We start from the raw sequence: 18,287 nt of genomic DNA, 5'->3' as shown, positions 1-18,287 counted from the left end.
CCACTCAGACATCTGGCACCTGTGCGCAAGGGTACGTTCCCATGCTTACATTGTATATGTTGTCAATTGGTGCTTAAGGGAAGTAGTTTAAGTCATCCTATGAAAGGTTTCCCTATTAAATTCTCCCATTATGCCACATGCGACACTGAGTATGTAGTTTATGGCATCAAGTGCCCGTGTGGTAAAATGTACGTGGGAGAAACCACTAGAGCTGTGAAGGAGCGTATCATTGAGCACAGGTCCAGAATTAATGTTGCCCTGAGACGTAAGCTCGACCCGTCACAAATTGATTCCCCAGTGGCCCAGCATTTTGTTTCTATGGGCCACTCAGCGAATCAATTGAGATTTTGTGTCTTGGATATAGTCCCTCCTCCTAGAAGGGGTGGCAATAGAGAATTAATTTTATTACATAAAGAGGCCCGCTGGATTAGATTTTTACAGACGCTAATTCCGGCTGGACTCAATGCAGAGTATAGACCACTGTAACAAATTTTGTCTGTTACTTTTCCATTTTTTTAAAGTACTTTTGCTCTCTTTTCTATAGGAATGTCTTCTACCTGGATCTGCTTGGTGGATTTTGGACTCATGGTCACCCCTATCTGTGTGGCTCATACCAGGGTTTTTGTGTTTCTCTTTATCCCATGGTGCTTATGTAATTTTATAGATTATAGGTCTCTGCCGTGGGGTTGCCTCCAACATGACAATTCATATTATGCTTTTTTGAAGTTTGCTCTGATAGGAGTTTTCGGTGTTTTTCTTTAAATAATTCCTATTTAACCTTTGTAATAGCTGTAATTACACACTGTTTAAAAATCTATTTTTGAGCCATTTCTAAGTGATAGGGCGTCCCTTCTAGTTGCCTTTATATTTTAAGCCTTTATTATCTGTTGGATATGTCCTCCATTCATATGGATCCGTTTCTGCGTTTCAGTGTGGCTATTGGTTGCTATGCATCCGCACTAGCCACTCCTTTAGATATTTACCTTCTCCTGCGCTCCAGCGTGGTTACGAGCCGTGCACCAGTGTGTGTTCATTGGTACATGTGACGCTTGACGTCACTTCCGGCTGGCGACTTCCTCCTTGGGCTCTCCGCAAATCAGGAGATGCTCTATGCCTAGCACGGATTCCGTACTTGGACGGAATATGCGTTCCAAGGTGGTCTGGTGCCGGCTAGGCATTGGATTGGCTGGCGGCTATAATCCGGCGCTGCATGCTGGACTATTTAAATGGCGTTTCACGCCAGTTTGGATTGGGTTTCCGTGTAGCAGCTCCTTATTACAGCTTCTGGGAAGGTAAGACTCATATACACATTTTGTTACTCTGTATTTTTGTGTTTACAAGTAGCTTTATTGCCCTTTCGCAATCCATTTTTGGCTCAGCGTCCTTATGAATTGAGCCTTATTGATTACTATTACTATAATTGTTATAGGGGGCTTTCCCTGTGGGACCATGCATTTATGCACTGTTATGCAGTTTTCTAATATATCCCTCCTAGGCTCCTAGTGTGTAGTTGCAGGTAGGATTACAGGGTTTTGGGACAAGGATCTCCTTGAAGTCCCTGTTTATACATATTTACTGGGCATCATATGGGCTGATGTTAATTTAACCATATGTATGATAAGATTTTTTCCTCTGATTGCTTTGTTGGAGATAACCCTATGCTTTTGTAATTTTTAGCACCGTCTTTTTTCCCCCCTTTTTTTTGGGAAGTTCTACTCAGTACCTCTTTATTGTTCTAGGTTAAGTGCGTCTGGTGGGTTCAGATGCCCCCCATTTTTTGGCTCTTCGCATGATTGGTCTTAACTTCCCTTGGTTGAGCTACGCAGGTCTGTTGATGATCATGTCTCCTCTCACTTGACATTTTCCTTACTTGTACACTAAAAATCTGCCTTGGTTTTCTCGCCGTTACTCACTTCTGGTGTGGACCGGCTGGTGAACATGGAAACCGATATTTACTGGTTTCCAAGAGCTGGTCCTACTTAGTTTTCCTTTGTGATTCCTTGATGGCTTTCTCATTCTGACACACTTTTTGATCTTCATGGCTCTTTGGCCTATTTTTCTTATCCATATCACTTATTTCTATTTCGGAATCTTTTCAGGCATTTGGGTTCTTGGATTGAACCTGGTGGAATATGCCGACAATTTTACTTGGTGTGGTTTTCCTTCTTTCCTCTTGATTAATTGATTGTAATTTATGAATTATACTCTGTGATTTTAATATGTTGTTATGTATTATTTCTATTTGTAGAATTGGGTATTACGGCCTGACGAAGGGCACATACAATTCTATACAAAAGCCCGAAACGAACATGTGTCGTTGCCTTGAAGTTTAAATGCCCACAAAGCTACAACCAATTGTTGTTTCATACCAACCAATGTGCTTTTTAGACCTTGTGATATTGAAGAACCATTTTTCTATTTTTTGTACGTGTGTCAATAAAGTTTTTTCAGAGACTTTCTTTGCCTATTTGAGATTGCATTATAGCATATTTAGTCCTTTTTAAAGGTATAAACAAGTGTTGAAGGGCAAGGTGGATTGCCCCCAAAAAGGACTGTGTTTTTTGATCCTCCACCATACAAAGGATCGTATCCCAGAATTTGTTTATAAAACAGCAGCAGGATCAGCCATATACCGGCTGTATCCTGCGCCCAAGTCTCCCGCGCCGATACCTCTCATACGCTGCTACAGATGAAAAAAAAGGCTGCAAAAGAGACGCTGATGTCCAAGGTAGCTGTTCATGAAAGAGGGGCTGCAGTGCAGGGATGATACAGCTGGAAGAGGGGGCTGCTCATGGAATGGGAGAGGCGCTGCTGCACATGGAAGGGGAACCCCAATATACTTGGCCTAGGGGCAAAAAATGTATAAAGGTTTTAACAGATTCGTTTTTCATCCCTCTTCTGATCCGTTCTATTCGCTGCTCGCGCGTGTTGTGTTCCTCTGCTACTGCCGCTGCCATCTATTTGCATCCTCAGCCACCGTTGCCGCCATCCATTTTGCGCTGTGCACAATGGAAGTGTCAGTGTAGCAATTCCGAGGCCCCAGCAGAAGCATCGCAGGCTCTAGTTCCAGGGTAGGGAACCTACGGCTCGGGAGCCAGATGTGACTCTTTTGGAGCTAGGCTTCATCTAGCTCACATACAAATCATTAGGGGTTGATTCACTAAGCTACACTGCTCAAGTAGCGCAGCTTAACCTCGCTGGCAGTAAACCCGAGCTGAGGTCGGGCTATGCCGCCGGGAGGCACCGCTCAGGCCCCGCTGGGCCGATTTGCATAATTTTTTTTTGTTACACGCAGCTAGCACTTTGCTAGCTGCGTGTAACCTCCGATCGCCGTACCCGCTGATCCGCCGCTATCCGTCACGCCGCAGCCGCCCCCCCCCTAGACCCCGTGCGCTGCCTGGCCAATCAGTGCCAGGCAGCGCTGTGGGGTGGATCGGATTCCCCTATGAAGTCACGACGTCGGTGACGTCATCCCGCCCCGTCGCCATGGCGAAGGGGGAAGCCCTCCAAGAGATCCCGTTCTTTGAACGGGATCTCTTGATCTGGGGGGATGCCGCCGAGCAGCGGCTATCATGTAGCGCTACATGAAATTTTTTTTTTTTTTAAAACACGTATTTGCTGCTTCCTGGCAGATTTTAATAAACCGCAAGGGAGGTTAATGTAACAGCACAAGTAAAATTTTTAAAGTAGGCACGCTACTGCTGTAGCTTGCACCACTAACTTACACACACTCCCCTCAAAACTAACAGCTGCTCCAATTGTCCCACTCTGGACCCTGTCAGGTCCAGTGACTTTGTAGGACAAGGTCCAGGCACTTTGATTGGCCCAATAGGCTGCCTGTCACTTGACAGGCAGCCTATTGGGCCAAAGTGAGGGAATCTTGTCCTACAAAGTGAATCAACCCCCAAGTCAGCTAGCTAATTGTACAAGCTGTTAGTCGGTATTTCTCCTGTCTGGCTCTCGGGGAAATTGCTGATGTTGCTGAACCCCAAGAGAAGCTGAAGACTTGTATTACACTTCTGCTGCCTGGCAAAACTGTATACACATCAACGGGGCAACATGGCCCTCTGCTGCGCATGCATACTGTTCCAGTTTGAAACATATTGTATGGCTCTCAGGAAAATACATATGTGGCGGTTACGGCTCTCTCAACCAAAAAGGTTCCTGACCCCTGCTCTAGTTGGATTGCAATAATAGACCAAAGGTAATCATCCCAATATTCAGTGAACCAATTAGAATCCTCCCTAGGGAGGGACGATTCTCATTTGTCTATTGCAACCAGTGAGAGCCTGAGATGCTTCAGCTGGGGCCTTGGGATCGATATATCAATATTTGTTCCATGCAGGCACTCGGATGGACGGTGGCAAGCATTTTGCGAAACGCAGTAGCATTGATTCTGTTGGCCTCTGATTCGCATCCAACAAAATAGTCTATATTGTTAAAGTAACCTACATTCTCATAATGTTTCTGTCTGTCGAATTGTCCTGCATCATCGAACCAACACACATTACCCTGACCTACCTGTCTTCTACTCTCATGCTAACCTTTCCTTGACTAACACCATCACCCTCCTAGTGTCTAACATCATCACCCTCCTAGTGTCTAACACTAACCTCCCTCCTAATGCCTAACACTAACCTCCCTCCTAATGCCTAACACTAACCTCCCTCCTAATACCGAACACTAAACTACCTCTTCTTGTTCCTAACACTAACCCCCTCTTTTAATGCCTAGCACTAACCCCCCTTTTAATGCCTCACTCTAACCCCCCCCCTCCTAAAGCCTAACACTAACCTCCCCTCCTAATGCCCGGCGATCGGCATTCCCCTCCGCTCTGGCCGGCATCCCCCCTGCTCTGACGTAAGTGTCAGGTCCCGCCTTGATGTTGTCATCAAGCCGCGACCCGGAACTTAACGTCCGTACGAGCAGGGATGCCGGCGAGAGCGGAGGGGTCCAAAGCTGCTCATCGCTGGAGCCTGGGAGGGGTGAGTAAAGGCTGTTTGCAATACGGGGGACACCATACTCAGCTTAGCCCTACCAGGGTTCCGGCTAACTGCCCCCCCCCCCCCCCCCATGCAAAATCGCCTGGTGCTTAAAGCGGTATAAAATCCTGACATAATATTCAATAAAAACATGTTTTTCTACTTTTTATATGCCATACGGTTAGCATATTTGCTTTTGTGCATAAGTATTATTATTTATTTAGAATTTATACGTTCCTAAAGTACACTTATTTTACTCTGAGAGCTGATTGTGCATTTTATTTATAACTGCTTTATTCATCCTCTAATCAGAAAGCATTTTTGCTTGTCTGACTTTGTTCACAGGACCCGGCAGTGTGAGAGAAGGCTTTGTTTACATTTCTCACTTGATAAAATTAAACACAAGATAACATTATGTAAAGTTTGGAAGCGGCCTGCTCTGCTGGAAGGAAAGCTTCTAAAGCCTGTGTTAACCCTTTGAATGCAGTTCTAGTAAAAAAAAAATGCTGGTTGTAAATAATATGCTGTAAATAATCTATTATTAAGTAGAAATGCTGGGTTTCATTCCGCTTTAAGGGGGGTTAGGCAACCGGTCCCGAAAGGGTTCAAAGGAAATAAATATGACCGCTTCCATAGCCCTCACACCGCCGGGTTCATTTTAATGAAATTCAAATGCAGGACAGGAGAAGGATCCTCACGGAGTCTGTTGGAGTTGGAGAAGACCGCCTGTAAGAATTACTGCTAAATATTTCACAAGTATTGAACATTGAGGCTCATCTCGTGCTACACCACACAGTGCGAATAGATTCTGGAAAAAAAATAGTGCTATCGACTCGACGTATTTCCAAAAAATCTGTCTGTGAAATGAATTGCATGTATTCGAGCAGGCAGCAGAGATGTGATAGAGGGAAGGGAAATACAGGAGAGGACAGAAGGGATGAGATAAAGGGAAGAATGAGAGAGGAGAGACAGTGCCGTGCAGCATGGCAAATGTCACACTATATACCAAATATATAGATAGCGTAGTAATAATAATAATACTGTTGTTATCATCTTGCTGAACTTTTTAGATCAATTATGAAAACACTTTAAGGCCCTTTCTCACTGGCGCTGTGTGTTGCGGCAAATTGCTTCTCTGCTACCGCAGCCTAATGAAAGTCTATGAGGAAGTTCATCCTTCCCACGTTGCAGTATGCCGCGCCAGAAGTGCCCAATTTTACGCTAACGCATACCTACGTTAGTGCGCGTCACTTCCTGCTTGGCTGAATGCCAGACAGGGAGCACCGTCTACTAACGCGTTGTTCCTTGAAGGCCTGTTTTTGCCTGTGCGGCGAGAGTGACGCACCGCATTGCTAACACCAATTTACAGTGGCTTCTTGCAGCCCCCTGGAGTTATCATGTGCCTGTGTAATCCTTTCAAGACCCTCCGGCCAGCAGTGGTGACCCTCACAAAGCTAGCCGGCCATGCACCTCCTCACCTCGTCCCTATGCACGGTAACATTCTGCACATGTGCAGTACAGGAAAATTGCTACTGCACATGTGCAGAATGCTCCCGGCACTGGGAGCGTGATCAGGGTGAGCACGGCTTGGGGCCACGCATACGCAGCATAGAGCAGGTGAGGTAAGGAAAAGAACAGGGTTGGCCTGCCAATATGATCCGACAGTCCAAATCTCCGGGCCACGCATTGGAGTGGATCTTAGGCCATCCTAGCCATGCTGGAATTCACAGTTCAGGTCATATGTCTGTACTGAGTAGCCTGTAGGGTAGCATCATATTCTGTTATTGTGGAGGCGGGCCACTGGCACAGCACACGATGGAACAGCATGGAGCAGGTGGCGTAAGTAAAAGAACAGGGTTAGCCTGCACTGTATTTGCAGCCCCAACCTAGATCCTCAGCTGAGAACCATTTAGCATGTGTACAAGGCTTTATTCAGGTGTGTTTATTCTGCATATGATTGATCCTTTTTTTTATTACAAAATTTACCATGAAGATTTGTGTGTCAGCTTGTTCAAGTACCCATAAGTAGCCCCCTGGGTACACCTACCATGTTCTGATAACCTAGGTCGTAAACCACAGGTGTCAAACTCAAGTCCTCAAGGGTGGTATCCATGGCAGTGTTTGTTTTATGTTCCTTATAAGATGGGCCCTCAGGCTGTGAGGGCCACCAAGAAAAGGCAAAGAAAGGGTAGTGAATATTAACCACTTCACATCCAGACCTTGTTTCCCCCTTATGGACCAGAGCAGATTTGATATTTTAGCTATGTCTCTATTTAATCAGCAATTTCATTATCCTTACTTATGGCACCTAAATTAAATCTATACTGTTTTTTTTCAAGACTAACTAGGCTTTCGTTGTATGGCATTTTTTCCGTCAAGCAACTTTGTTTTCTATGCATTTTAATAGGAAAAAGAGGAAAACAATAGAAAAAAAATGCATTATTTCTCAGTTTTACCAATTCCGGTTTAAAAATAAAAAGTGCTATTGTAGATTAAAAACAACACACATTTTGTTTGGCTATGTCAACTGTTTAACACAAAACTTAAATTACGTTCCTATGAAAAGTTATGGTGAATATATTTGATTCTGAAATAATGCTACAGCGTGTATTTTTCACTATGAACTGAGAAAAAAAAGTATTTTTAAATTAATGGTAAAAATCAATATATTTGGCTTATGGAACGTATATTCGCATTTACCAATTAGTGCTGCAGCAGATAATACCGGAGGTTTTGCACAGGAGCAAGCCCAATCCTGCACAGCACTGCTTCTGCTACAAGACGTTTATCTACGTCCTCTTGGCTTAAATGAAGTCACAGGGGACGTAGATATATACTGTAGTGGTGGAAAAAGTGGTTAAGGGGCCCCATCAAAGTTTTGCTGGGGGGGGGGGGCATGATTTGCATTTACGCTCCTGAACACACCTTTCCTGATGTAGTCCCACCAATTTATTTGAGCTCGCCAAAAATGTGTGAGGACGATTGTTTGACATCCCTTTAATCTTAACCAAAAAAGTCTTCAGTTCAGTCTATATTTTTCATTTCCTTTTATGTTGAAGAACTCTTCATCTTCCACTTCACTAGTGTAATACAAGCCTAACAGAAACATGAGCTGTTTTTAAAGCATGAAATTGTAATCTACTTCGCCAATAAAAGGGATCATTTAACTGTATAATTATTTTGTTTTTTTTTCCAGGCAACGTCTGGTGGAAGAGCGAACTACTATGTGTCCTACAAACGCGAGGCATTTGCCCAAATTAAACTGCCAAAATATTCCCTCCCAAAGGTACGCTTATGTATTCATTACCGCTTGTTTGTTACCCTTGCGCTTGAGTTGCGGGATTGGTGGGCCTCCCAGCTCCGGCGTTAATGCCTTCTTCCTGGCAAACATTCTGCTGATGCCGCTTCAAGGGCACGGCTGCTTATGTTTAACACAAAGGGGCAGAAAATCACAAATTTCTCTCAGTGTCCTTCCAAAAACAATGAAAAACATAAAATTAAGATGAGAGACGCGGCAACCACTAAAAACGTGATCAGCATGGAGAGATCTGGAATCTTACTTGGAAAAGCCTGCGCTGTTGGAACACCTGATCAGTAGATATAAGTTCCCTGATATATACTGTCATAGTGCCTGATGCGAGGGCCGGTTCTAGCTATCAGTGATGGGCAGATATTTTCCATGATCACGGATTAGTCGTGATTGACGAGCATTTTTTCACTATTCAGCTTCGGTATTCAACGCCGTGATCGATTCTGGATCACAGAATGCAATCACGGTCGTGATCACAGGGATCATGGTAAAAAATAATTTCTGATTATCTCCTGCCGACTTTAGCAGTTAATAGCAAAGCCCCATTACATGGTAGGAACACCACATTTGCAGGATATGTTAAGAAGAACAGTGGGAAAGGAAAGAGGAAACACATTTTTTTTTCAAAAAGACCTTATAATTTTTGAGAAAATCAATTTTAACATTTCAATGGAAAAAAGTATATATTTAAATGCGGTAAATTACAGTTCTTAGGAAACTATTCCCGCCGCAGCTAATAGCAAAGGCCCCTTACATCCTAGCAACGCCAAATATGCAGGATATGTTAATAGGAAACACATATATATATATATATATATATATATTTAAAAAAAAAATTTTATTCTTTTTTTTTTTGTGTGCTGATAGTGGGAACTTGTGTTGAGTTGTGATGTTAATCAGTAGTGTGCATTTAGATGTGTCCATTAGGTGTACATTTAGGTGTTAAAATGACCATATATGCAACAGTGGCTGGATGGTGTAATGGTTAAGGGCTCTGCCTCTGACGCAGGAGACCAGGGTTCGAATCTCGGCTCTGCCTGTTCAGTAAGCCTGCACCTATTCAGTAGGAGACCTTAGAGGGAACCTAAATTGAGAAGGATATGGATTTTTCCTTTTAAAATAATACCAGTTGCCTGAATCGCCTGCTGATCCTGTGTCTCTAATACTTTTAGCCACAGCCCCTGAACAAGCATGCAGATCAGGTGCTCTGACTGAAGTCAGACTGGATTAGCTGCATGCTTGTTTCAAGGTGTGATTCAGCCACTATTGCAGCCACAAAGATCAGCTGGACTGCCAGACAACTGGTATTGTTTAACAGGAAACATCTATATCACTCTCAGTTAAGGTTCCCTTTAAGCAAGTCTCCCTAACACTGCTATTGCCTATAGAGCGTGCCCTAGTGGCTGCAGCTCTGGCGCTTTGAGTCCACCAGGAGAAAAGCGCGATATAAATGTTTTTTTTTTTCATTCTTTCTTTCTTTCTTTCTAAAGCACCATATGCTAAGAATATCTCCATGGCGCCCCTTCAAGCAGCTGTCACTCCAGGCATCAGCCTGGTTTGTCTTTGCCTGAAATCAGCCCTGACCTAGTTAGTAGGTAGTAGTCTTCTGCGGAAGAGAGGTGACCCTTTACTTCCCCCTATAACACCATAGGTGCTCATGTGTTATGGAGTTGTAATCATGTGTGTCTCTTTCTACTGAGTGCTGGTCCTCTAATCCCCACCCTCCTCCTGTGTCTTAGAGATGGCCGATTAAATCCAAATCATTCTGACTTGCATGAAAACTTAATGTAGATTGTATGAAACGTGGAGTCAGATCAGTTGTCCCGAGGAAATAGGAGCAAATGCGTCAAACTGTGCTTTGCATGTGACCGTTTTAAGTAGAGCAGGATCATCCACCAGGTGACCTAGTCAAGTGGGTGTCAAGGGGCCCATCTGCCACCTTTTTTGACCTTTCCCCAACTTCAGTTTACCAAAAGGACCACAAGGGGGCCCTAAAACTACTACCTTTCCTATGGCCCGTTACATCGTTATCCACCTTTGGTTTTCAGACCTGAATGTATATCGAGATCATTTACGTAGCTAATGCGTTCATTTACATAAGAGACTACTGAGTGACTTTTGTGTGATATTATGAAGATAACATTACCGCCCACCGCTGCCCTTCTACGCGATGAACCAGCACCACATTATCTAATATTCTGCAATGGGAACATTTACAGTTATTATTTACATAAGTGTTAATAAATCTCCTATAAAAATGACAGTTCTGTATGCTGGGTCGTGTCAGAGTGCCGGTGACACTAGTGTCCTGAAAATTGCTTTACGTCATTTATTTTCACTTAGCCATTAAGCTTGGTTCATACATAAAGCTGTACATTTCTGGCCCAGTCCAGTCTTATCAGTTGTGCATCAGTTTTACCTGACAGCATAACTACCAAATGTCCCTTTTTCAGAGGGACAGTCCCTTTTTGGGAACCAAATCCCTTTATCCCTCTTTCTTCCTCCTTGTCCCTCTTTTAGGACTGATGTACATATCTATGTAAATATATGTATTTTTCTACTGCAACAAACCAAGGAAAGACGTGGGACAGCACCCATGAACAAGAGAAAGGTGTGCGCAAGCAAGCAGCATTCCCCACCACTGGAGCCGTCACATATGAAATCCAGGTAAGGCAGGCACCACCAATATAACGTCTTTTATTGGTCACATATGGTTAAAAGCAGCAAGCACAACGACAGACTGCTGTTTCGAGCGTCCTTCGCTCTTTTTCAAGTTGTGAGGACAGTCCTGACAATTCGAAAAAGAGCGAAGGACACTCGGAACAGCGGTTTGTTGTTGTGTTTGCTGCTTTTAACCATATGTGACCAATAAAAGACGTTATATTTACTATTGGTGGTGCCTGCCCTACTTGGATTTCATATTTTTCTACTGCAAAATGTGTTTAACTGACTCTATACTTGATTCCCATCATTTAAATGGATATTGGTCATATAAAGACATTTACAACCGGTTCCATGCCATTTTGAAAAATAAACAGCTTAAACCACATATTAACACAATAACCTCCTGCTACTTCCATTTCAAAAATATATCCAGACTTTGTCCCTTCTTTACAGAAGAGATGACTAAAATGCTTGTACATGGTTTAATCATTTCCCGTTTTGATTACTGTAACACCCTACTCTGAGGCCTACCAAAAAAACAACTTCCCGGTCCCTACTGAACTCTGCTGCTTGTCTCATCCACCTCTCCTACAGCTTTTCTGGTGCCGCCCCTCTTTTCCAATTCCTCCATTGGCTGCCAGTCACCCAAAGGATCCAGTTCAAACTCCTAACACTATAAATTAAAGCTCTACATAGGCTATCCCCTCCATATATTTCCTTATTAATCTCCAGATATCATCCCTCCTGGAACCTTCGCTCCTCCCAGGAGATCCTCATGTCGTCCAGCTTAGTCACCTCCTCTCACTCTCGCATCCAGGACTTCTCACGAGTGTCACCTTTCCTTTGGAACTTTCTCCAACATCCTGTCCGTCTTGCTCCAAGCCTCGAAATGTGCAAACGTACCCACAAGACACACCTGTTCACTGGTTGTCCTGATTGTATACTATGTTGAACTGCTCACGTATCTATGCTCTCCAATATTGCATGTTTTGGGGTTTTTCAACAGATTTTAACTACTTTACCCCCAGCGGTACGGATTTCTCCTTCCCTTTTTCCACCCTGTTACCACCAAGGGACGGAGAAATCCGTGCCTGACGCCGCTCCCGCCACTGTACGCGCTCCCCCATCTGCGCGCCCCTACGCTCGTGCACGCCACCACCCGCTCGCCCGGAGATCCATGAACGGGTAAAACCTTTCCCGTTTGTTGATCTCTGCCCCCCGCAATGATCTTCTACGAGAAGCAGCGATCATTGTGAGAAAAAAAACAGTGTCCCAGCCTCCTAACTCTTCCTGCAAGTGTACATCCTGTACGCTTGCAGGTCACATAAACAAAAACTCGCTGTGGCCATCTTGTGGCCAAATAGTAAAACTACACCCTAAAGCATTTTTCATATACAAATACATTACTTTTACACTAAAAATTAACTCATTACATCCTTTTTTTTTTTTTTTTTGCTTGAACTTGATGGATGGATTTTTTTTTTTCAACCACGCTATGTAACTATATAACATTACTAACAGGTGTTTGTATTTGGATTATCAGCAAGGATACAAAATTTCAGAAGCTGAATTCCATTGAGTAGTCATTTATTTAAAAAAAATAAAATTATTTATACATATAACAGCCCAGCCAAAAGTCAAAAAGAACAATGGCTCTCTGTTCTGGAGTTATGCGCCTGTGGATCTGATATTGAGTTTTAAAGCATCTAAACATCTTTAAACATGTAAGTGTGTTTGATGCTGAGGTCACCAAACCCCACAAATTTCCTTATCTCAGAGACAGAGTAAGGTGAAATAGGGCCCTAGGCAAGCAACACATTTGGGATCGCCCCTTAATGGCTACCTGACTTTTTTTGTTAAGAAGATTTGTTAAGGGTTAGAATAAACCAGGCCCCTATATTCTCTACCAGGCACCTGCCTAAGTTGCCTTATTATCTCAACTTCCCTAGGCTCCGCCTCCTAACCATTTTTTGATAGAAGTATTTATAGATCTTTGACACAGACTGCTTTATTGTTCCTCTTCACTTGTAACGTTTTTCTTCCCGCAGGACATGCACATCATCAGCACAGCGGAAAAGCAGGTGTTTGCTGCGGTCCAGGAGTGGAACCAGAATGACACTTACAACCTGTACATCTCCGACACACGAGGGGTCTACTTTACTCTCGCCCTGGAGAATGTCAAGAGCAACCGGGGCCTGGAGGGAAATATTGTCATCGATCTTCATGAGGTATTCAACTACAGTCATGTTTCATCAGTAACAACTGAGTTCCACCAATTCTGAAATCAATGGAAACACAAGCCCTTTTTAACGGTTGGTTGCTTTGGACCCTTAACAGTTCACTTCTCTTGAAGTTCATACTCTATCAGCCAGGAACTTGGGCTCTTTATGCCTTTTATTGGGTCAGTGTGGGGCCACCATCAGAATCCTTAAAAAAAAAAATAATAATAAATTGTGGGCCTCATGTAAGGTACATTTAAATGTCTGTGTTATGCTGGGCATACATGGCTCGATTTTGCTGCTCGGTTCTCTCGCTCGATCATTTCGCCGAATTTTCCGCTCGTTTTTCTTATCTTTTTCCATTCACTTCAATCCGGAATCGAGTGGCGAAACAATTGGGCGGAGATTCGACATGTCGGAAATGATCTATCGAGCCATCTTAATGGCTCTAAATTGCGCCGTGTATTCCCATCATTAAAGGTGGCCCCACCCCATACAATTGTTTACATTTCCTTTAATGCTAAAATAACTATCAATTTTTCTGATTGATTGTGACATTTAAAAAAATATGACCATTGTACTATACATGTTCAATTTTACCCCAAATAGGAAATTAAATGATTGAAAACTCTGAAGAATGGCTTTTGTTTATACATTAATAAATTGACAAACTTGCCCCACACCATTCAATTTTCATAAAAATTTATCAAAAAAGTCCACCACTCCCAATAGACTTATATAATAAATACGGGAAATACAATCTGATTTCTCACTTAAAAAAATAAAAAAAAACTTTCGATTTTTCGGGACAACAATCGTTTATCGATTGACGTAAAATCAGATCATTTTATTGTATGGTGTGTAGTCAACTTTAGGTATTCACTGCAAAATGCATTACTGGGTCTTCACCCTTTGAACTTGGTGCTGGAGTAGTAAATGTCCCACCATTTGTAAAATCGATTTGTAACTGCGCAAAATTATAAACGGATTACACAAAATCAATTGCATTTCCAAATCGTAGCAACACAATGATTTTTTCCAACTTCACGATCCGTTTTCAAAGTTAATACGGTGGCTTAGTAGTTATAGTTTGTATGTTCTCCCTGTGTCTGTGTGGGTTTCCTCCAGGGACTCCGGTTTCCTCCCACACCCCAGGAACATCCCAGTAAAAAGTGTCTCTAGACAACGATACATACACTACACGATACATAGACATATGACTATGGTAGGGACTAGATTGTGAACCCATCTGAGGGACAGTTAGTGCCAAGACAATATACTCTGCACAGTGCTGCGTAAAATGTTGGCGCTATATAAATAATAATAATACAGTAATAATACATATAATCTACAATATTCAGCAGTGAATAATGGCATCACTCTTGACGGACTGCTTACTTTTTTTTTTGCGTACACAAAACAGCCATTCCACATTGATTCTAACAGAGACTGTCATCTGAGTGCATCAGTTTGAAGCCTATCACTCGAATGGTGAGGTAGGGGTTAAATACTCATGCCAGACAGTTTTGGAAATCAGTTAGCCACAGACTGAAATTAAGCTAGAAGATACAGCATAGTATTAAATTACAAAACAACACAAACATATTTGAGTGGATCTTATACAAGATTGTGTACAAAGAACTAGGGATGGTCAATGAAATGCAAATAATTTCGAGTTGATGCAGCAGTATGCAAATTTCGTATGACATTTATGCAGCTTGAAAACGAACTAAAAAAGCAAATCCTGCTGAAGTAAAATTCGAATGATCCATTTTTGAGCTGCATAAATTTGCATACAAAAGCCTGGCCCAGTTTCCTTTCAGGAGCGCGATTATCTAGGCAGACTTATGGGTAACGCTGTCGTGTGGCAGTAAATACAGGGGACACGGAGCGAACACACAGCAAGTTTAGAGTAAGTGCTCTTTTCCACGAGAAAATGTGTTCATAATCGTCATCGCACTGTGATTGCTCTTCTTCATAATTTCTACTACCGCGATTCTGCTGCAATGGGGCTGCAATCCATCCGGAGTACAACGCAATTGTGTTTAGTTTGTGTGGGCTTTTTGGGTCAGGTAAGAAAACGAATGGAAAAATATTTTGAATTTCCGAATTGCAGAAAAATCTCATAGTGGTGCACAAAGAATAGTGCAGGATGGCGATTGCCCATGGGTGAAAATCGCGTTGCAAACAAATTGCACTAACAGAAATGTTCACCACAGTTTTCCATTGGTTTTAGGGCTCTTTCACACAGAGACGTTGCGTTAGAGGGGACGTTAAGGTCGCATAACGTTCTCCTAACGCAACGCATGGTGGTGCTAAACTCAGACGCTACATAGAGATGCGTTATGCGTCTCTTGGAGCGGTGTTTTCGTTCAATACTGGTAGAACGAAAACGGCGCATGCATCCAAAGACTATGGAGACCACGTGATCGGAACACTATGCATCACGTGGTCCCGCCAGCCAATCGTCACACAAAGCGGCCGCTCCAAGAAGTAAACACTGCACGTCACACAGTGCACTGAATATTAATTAGCCATGTGGCTAGGGACAATAGCGGACTCTCCCCTCCTCCTCTCCTGCACTGAGCATGTGCAAACAGTCTAATGCGGCTAAAACCGCATCAAACCGTATAACGCACAGCATGCTGCACCTTCTTTGAGCGTCCATCGTTACACTGTAACGCAACGTGGGCACTGTGAACAGCCCATTGATTTTTCGTTACTGTGAGTTGGGCTGCGTTACAGGCTGCTCTAACGTGCACCTGTAACGTCCCACTGTGAAAGCAGCCTTAATGGTATTTAGCATTTTGCGATCAGCAAACGATCGGAATTGGATCACAAAACAGTGATTGGTGTGAAGGGCCCTGAGAGGGTCATCGGGACCAGCCAGCATCTGCCTGCAAGCTCATGCTCGTGGCAGACGGCCAGGCCAGTCTTCCAAGCAGCACCCTGTATATTTACTGTAACTTTCTGATGCTAGTGGTCTTTCACTATACCTGTTAGCTCATGCTTGTGGCAGGCAGCCAGGCCGGTCCTCCATGCACCACCCTGTATATTTACTGTCATTTTCTGATGCTAATGGTCTTTCCATATGAAACGCGTTTGTATGGCAGCGATGCCGGTAATGTTTACGACTCCAGATTTTCTGCCCTCGGTTACCATTAATCTACAGCTCAAACAAAAGTAAAATCACTTGAAGCAGGCTTCTTCTAAACGTGTTTCTGGATGCGGAGGCTTCCACTGTGTGTTCAATAATTCAGTAGGAGGCTGTAAAATATAGAATACTTTCCTCAGTTCTCTAAACTGCCTCCCTTCCCATCATTTTTCCTAGGTAGCTGGGATAAAAGGTGTTTTCCTGGCCAACAAGAAGGTTGACGAACGCGTAAAGACCTTCATCACGTACAATAAAGGACGCGATTGGCGGCTGATTCAGGCCCCGGACACCGATATGAAGGGGAATCCCATCAACTGCCTGCTGGTAAGTTTTTACTTAAAAAAGAATGGTACTGTCGATAATATAATAAATCAAATTGCTTATTTTTTATATTATTACTTTATAAAAATTTTTAGTCAGTGTTGCCTTCGTAAGATCTTTCTCCCCCCTCAAGTTACATCCTGAAATTAATCACAGGTGGTGACAGCTTTACTGCTGGCAGGTGCATCTCTGGGGAATGTTTGTGTACCCTGACGACTTCTGAACAGCGATGAGCGAAATTGCCGATATTTTCCGCATTAATTTTCGCGAAAGTAATGTTAAATTTGACTTTTGAGCGAAGATGCCATAAAAAATCATTTTCTAAAACGTTTGTGATTTTTTTAGCGCTAAAAATAAATAATTTCAAGCTTTTTGCACATTTTCGCAGTAAAATAATGATTTTGCTAATTCATTTCCTGTACTGGTAATTATTTTGTGAAAATACAATGTATTTTCATAAATATTTTCTCATAATCGAAAAGCAACACCGCTTCCGAAGCCAGTAGAAATAATACCTGGTCTCCCATAATAAAAACAAGGAACACCAACAGCCCCAATAGTGTATTATGTACTGGTAAATGGTTACTAGATAGAGTAAATATTCATACTCACAAACCAGGGTCACCATTAGGCAACCACTGTAAAGGCAGGTGGGGAGCTTTTCCTGACCCCACTCAGGAATAAGAAGTCGCTCTCTGTAGATGAGAAAAGGGGGTTCAACCCTCCACCCAGGGTGGACTCAATATTATGCAAGAGAACAGAGGCACCAAAAGGATAAAAGGAAGCTAAATGAGCTTAAAAACCAAATTCTTGGTAAATAGAGGAGGTAGTGGTGGACGTACCTCCTCCAAGTAGACACACAACGACTGTTGTAAAGACAGTCAATATATTTTATTTGTGAACTCCAAATATGCAACGCGTTTCACAGGTTTGATCCCGCTTCATCAGGCAATAACAACGGAGCAATAGCATATGTGGTCTATTTACCAAGAATTTGGTTTTTAAGCTCATTTAGCTTCCTTTTATCCTTTTGGCGCCTCTGTTCTCCTGCATGGTCTCCCATAATGCTCTGGGAGGAGATTTCTGCATAGCTAAAAAGCCTAGGATGTGACATCACTGGGAGGGTGGGGCTACATACCTATATACAGCAATAAACAGCTGTAGGGAGTATTTCTGATGCTGAAACCAGGATAATTACGGTACTATAAAAGTGGAAATCCTGAATTATTTACTACATTCTACTATACTATATGTCCCTATATACTGTATGTGTCTTCAAAGCAATCGTAAAGTTGAAATAAACTGAGGTAAACAATTGTATCTATACTACTAATCCCACATAGTCTTATTTTATATTTAAAGGTGAAAAACTAGGTTTAACTAAAATCAGTTTATGTACCAGAGACAGTCAAAAATTTAATTCAGCTCCCATAAAGGCAGATCTTGAAATGTAAAACTTGTCATCTCAGAAGGTGTGTGCACATTCACACAATTACTGTGCCCGCAGTGATTGGGTGACAGCCAACCACTCCCTGCAGTAGACACTTTCAGAGCTGCAGGCTGTTAACTCCTGCATTGGCCACTCCCCCTCGTCAGCTGCAAAAGCTTGCAATTAACACTTTCAGATATTTCAACTC

General features: G+C 42.7%; 1 protein-coding gene across 1 annotated transcript in view; it reads left to right on the top strand.

Annotated features, from left to right (window-relative positions):
* The window catches only part of LOC137534197 (VPS10 domain-containing receptor SorCS3-like), an 872,207-nt gene that overhangs the window by 629,363 nt on the left and 224,557 nt on the right, over nt 1-18,287 (top strand). The window contains exons 8-10 of the mRNA XM_068255595.1: nt 8,179-8,268; nt 13,005-13,184; nt 16,507-16,653. Coding sequence (XP_068111696.1) covers nt 8,179-8,268; nt 13,005-13,184; nt 16,507-16,653 — 417 coding nt within the window. The remainder of the gene's footprint in view (nt 1-8,178; nt 8,269-13,004; nt 13,185-16,506; nt 16,654-18,287) is intronic.

The sequence above is a fragment of the Hyperolius riggenbachi genome, chromosome 10, assembly GCF_040937935.1.
Source record: "Hyperolius riggenbachi isolate aHypRig1 chromosome 10, aHypRig1.pri, whole genome shotgun sequence".
NCBI classification, from domain to species: Eukaryota; Metazoa; Chordata; class Amphibia; order Anura; family Hyperoliidae; genus Hyperolius; species Hyperolius riggenbachi.
This window is presented reverse-complemented; position numbering and strand designations above follow the sequence as displayed.